The sequence below is a fragment of the Plectropomus leopardus genome, unplaced genomic scaffold, assembly GCF_008729295.1.
Source record: "Plectropomus leopardus isolate mb unplaced genomic scaffold, YSFRI_Pleo_2.0 unplaced_scaffold1437, whole genome shotgun sequence".
Taxonomy (NCBI): domain Eukaryota; kingdom Metazoa; phylum Chordata; class Actinopteri; order Perciformes; family Serranidae; genus Plectropomus; species Plectropomus leopardus.
In genome coordinates, this window is record NW_024615357.1 from 1 (window position 1) to 4,242 (window position 4,242).

At 39.5% G+C, this 4,242-nt stretch overlaps 1 protein-coding gene across 1 annotated transcript; it reads left to right on the top strand.

Annotated features, from left to right (window-relative positions):
* The first annotated feature begins 424 nt into the window (after positions 1–424).
* On the top strand, positions 425–3,685 carry LOC121964185 (sodium- and chloride-dependent creatine transporter 1-like). Its single transcript, XM_042514397.1, has 5 exons — positions 425–555; positions 1,878–2,012; positions 2,101–2,305; positions 3,267–3,399; positions 3,487–3,685. The coding sequence occupies exons 1-5, from the start codon at positions 429–431 to the stop codon at positions 3,661–3,663; spliced, it is 777 nt and encodes a 258-aa protein (XP_042370331.1). The 5' UTR covers positions 425–428; the 3' UTR covers positions 3,664–3,685.
* The last annotated feature ends 557 nt before the right edge of the window (positions 3,686–4,242 follow it).

Sequence of the window (4,242 nt, forward strand, 5' to 3'; positions counted from 1 at the left end):
TTTTTTTTTTATTCTTTTGTCAAAAGGCAATAAGTAACCTAAGAATAAATGACTCATGACTAGATGCCAAATCCCCCTAAATCTCACACACTGGACCTTTTATGTGAATACATGTTAAAGTGGATAAACGTCCATGAAATGTTGGATGCATATTTGAACATCCTTAGACATGCCAAAAAAAATTTAAATGTTATGTCTCTTCGTTTGTACAAAACTGAGAGAAAACATCAACTTTAACCCTCGTGCATGTTTTTTAACACCACAAATATGAAGCGTTTATGACACATATTAACTAACTTTTCCTTCTCGGTGAGCCTCAGAGCAGCTTTCTACCAAGCTAATCATTAAGGATAATAAAGAGGAAGGTGATATCCCCCAGGGTCGTCTTTTCGTAGAGTTTGGGCCCAGACGAGCGACTGATGGCAGCCATGGAGCGGCAGAGCAACAGACCTACATGGAGCAGGCAGATAGAGTTCACCCTCGCGGGCATCGGCTGCGCCGTGGGTCTGGGCAACGTTTGGAGGTTTCCTTATCTCTGCTACAGGAGTGGAGGAGGTGAGACGCCGAGACGGCACCTCAAGTTTAATTATGAAACCAGCCTCTTTGCTTGCTTCACTGAGCAGACACGCGGGGTCTGAAAACGGTCCAAAGGTTTATCGAGTGGGCTGTGAGTGAGCACTTTGTGCTGCAGTGATGCTGATTGTGGAGGAAAAAAAGAAATGTTCATTTAGCTCTAAACTTACCTTACTGTGCATGTCTTTTAACCCTTTGATGCCTGAGAAAATTTGTTTGATTTCTTTCTTGCGGAGATGGCAACAAGCTTCCTAAAAAGACAAAAAAAAAAAAAAAAAAGCAAAAAGTTAGTTAAAAAAGTAGAAAGAACTTAACTGAGATTAACCACAAAAAAGTGGAGGGAGGATGTGTAGGATGTCCACGTGCAGCGTGAGCCCGCCATGTGCTTGTGTTGACGCTACAGCGGCGCCATCCCGGATCGCCGACAGCAGATGCAGAAGGAAACCTAGACGCAAAAAGTAGACGCAAAAGATTGATTTATTTCCAAAACATGGTGAGAACGCAGTTGGCAACTTAAGAAGAAATTACCCAAAAATTTGCACAAAAAAGGACAAGAAAATTAATCAAAATTAAGGGAAAAAAGTTAAAATAACAAAGAAGGGACCTGAAAACATGCTTCAATGATATTCATAATAATTGTGTAAAATAATTCAAAATATATATTTACAATAATTATAAACACATTTTTAAAACATTTATTCCTAGCTTTTAAAAAAATATTAATTAAATCTACTATTTTCTTGCACTTTGTGGAAAACGTCTTGCCAAGTTGTTTATCTAATTTTTTCACAAAACTATTTTTTCAGCATTTGATGGTTTAAATATGTGAAAGGCATCTCGACACAGCACAAAAAAGTGATGTCAATCCTGGTTTCAAAGGGTTAATAACCATTGGGTAACATTAACAGTTAGCCCTGTCACTGTGTGTGTGTGCGTGTGTGTGTGTTACTCCATCTACAATAAAAGGAGATTTCAGCATTAGTAAACAGCACAATTTGCATTAAATGTGTAATTATAGGACAAAATTGCACGGTCACACAAAATTCATGGAGTGAATTTGCATTAATTTTTGCACCGTCTTCGGTCTGTTACACTCTAACTGATGAGTTGATGAGTAGCGAGCTCTCCTGATCTCTGACACACTTCACGAGCAGTAAAAGAAAACGATCTTTTCTTTGATGAAGGTTAAAGTGACCTTTTGTTTCATAATGGGTTAATTATCTCGAGATACCAAAGCTCAGTTTCTTGAGATAACTCAATGCCAACAAAATGTGTGTGACAGTTGAGTCATCACTTCCCGTCAGGTGCCTTCCTGGTGCCGTACCTGCTCATGCTGGTTGTGTTGGGGATCCCTCTGCTGTACATGGAGCTGACTGTGGGTCAGTACACGAGGAGAGGGCCCGTCCACGCTCTGGCTAATGTCTGCCCGCTCTTAAAAGGTACTCTGGCACATAAAACCATTTGTTTCCAGACTCCTGACAAGTGTCCAAAAACTGACATTATTTTGATGTTTTTTTTTGTCCTCAGGAGTGGGCATCGCATCAGTGGCCATCTCCTTCATCATGTGCACCTACTACAACATCGTCATCACCTGGGCTCTCTATTACCTCTTCAGCTCCTTCCAGGCGCCGCTGCCCTGGCAGAGCTGCAACAACACCTGGAACACACCCAACTGCACCAATCACGCCACCAACAGCAGCTTCTCCTCCACAGCCAGCCAGGAGTTCTTCAAGTATGTCCTACGAGCCGAGACGTCTCACACAAATATAAAAGCCACAACATAAATACAAAAGCAGCAACGCAAATGCAAAAGGCCAAAATGAAACTGCAAAAGCTACAGCACAACTGCAAAAGCAACAATGCAACTGCAAAAAGCAACAATGCAACTGCAAAAAGCAACAATGCAACTGCAAAAAGCCAAAATGAAACTGCAAAAAGCAACAACACAACCACAAAAGGCCACAATGCAAATAAAAAAGCAATAACGCAATAAAAGCAGCTGTGACGTGTCAAACAGCTGCAAAAAGTATGCGATAATAGATGGTGAATTTGACTTCCCAACTCGGAAATTACGACTTTTCGACATCACATGAACGCAGCATTAGTGAAGGGTCAATTACAAGCATGGTCGCTCTCAGCTTCAGTACCTCTGCTGGCAGTGATGGTGTGATGGACATGAGAGGACATGATGAGAGGACACACTGGACGCGGTTTGAGTTCAGGTGTAGTGAGTTTCCAGCTCGGTTCTGCTGAAAGAATAAACTGATATCTGATGTTTGATGTAAATGTGCAGAGATCACAGCAGAGCCGTGACTTAGGGACAGTTCTGTAGCTGCAGCTTCCTGACATTTTGGGGAATGTTTATCTCTATAGCTCCACTATAACACAAACTGAATATTATTTTCAGCATTATTTTTGTACAATTCAAGTTGACATAAGAAGATAAGAGGAACAAAAAACCCCAAAATATAATGATTTTGCTTTTGAAAATAACTTTCTTTTCCAGCTTTTTGTCTGAAACGTCATGAGGTTGTCATCTGTCCTCACCACATCTCAGCTTTTTATACCCTCAGGTGATGAAAAACAAACAAAGAGAAATGTCAGTATCTTATCAGCCACGAGCAGCTGGAAATTATTGGTTTATCGATATCGGTTGATTATCGTGCGTCACATCTTTTTTGGTTTTTTTGAAGATATAAGATGCTGGAGCAGATGAGTGGCGTCGAGGACGCAGGAGTTCTCCGCTGGGACCTTTTCCTCATTCTCCTGCTGGCTTGGATTCTCATTTATTTCTGCATCTTTAAAGGGGTGAAATCAACGGGCAAGGTGAGAGAAAAAAGACAGAGGCAAAGAGACAGAGAGAGACGGGTGGACAGACAGTGATTAACAATCCTCGTGTGTGTCTGTCTGCAGGTGGTGTACTTCACGGCTCTGTTTCCGTATGTCATCCTGATCGCCCTGCTGATCAATAACGCCCAGCTTCCAGGAGCCATGGACGGGATAAAGTTCTTTATCATCCCCCAATGGGACAAGCTGCTCTCAGTGGAGGTAAGACAGACAAGACAGAGGACAAGAGGAACTTCTGTCTGAAAAAAGAGAGCGGTAAATCACGGAGGACGAAAAATAACACAGGTGTCGAAAAATAGATAAATAAATGTATAAACAAATAAATAAAAACAGGAATAAACAATTATGAAAATACATTTATATATAAATACAACACTAGATAAATAATGAATAAATGTAGAAATAAATATATCAATTTTAGAAAATGTATAAAGACCTACAGGAATCAATATATTGAATTATATTGTATTGGTATTGTATTAGTATTGTATCAGTATTGGTGTTGTATGGTATGGGTATTGTATTATATGAGTATTGGTTTTGGTATTGTATTGGCATTGTGTTGGTAATGGTATTGTATAAGTATTGTATTGGTATTGTATTATTATTGCATTGTATTGGTATTGTATGGATATTGGTATTGGTATTGTTTTGGTATTGGTATTGGTATTGGTATTGTACTGGTATTGGTATTAGTATTGTATTGTATTGGTATTGGTATTGTATTCGGATTGTTTTGTATTGGTATTGTATTGGTATTGGTATTAGTATTGTATGGTATTGTATTGGTATTGTATTGTATTGGTATTGGTATTGGTATTG

Excerpts from the sequence above, each read along its gene's own strand:
- LOC121964185 (XM_042514397.1), top strand. The coding sequence starts at position 429 with ATGGAGCGGCAGAGCAACAGACCTACATGGAGCAGGCAGATAGAGTTC. Across the intron at positions 556-1,877 it reads CTGCTACAGGAGTGGAGGAG|GTGCCTTCCTGGTGCCGTAC; the intron begins GTGAGACGCCGA and ends ACTTCCCGTCAG. Across the intron at positions 3,400-3,486 it reads GGGTGAAATCAACGGGCAAG|GTGGTGTACTTCACGGCTCT; the intron begins GTGAGAGAAAAA and ends GTCTGTCTGCAG.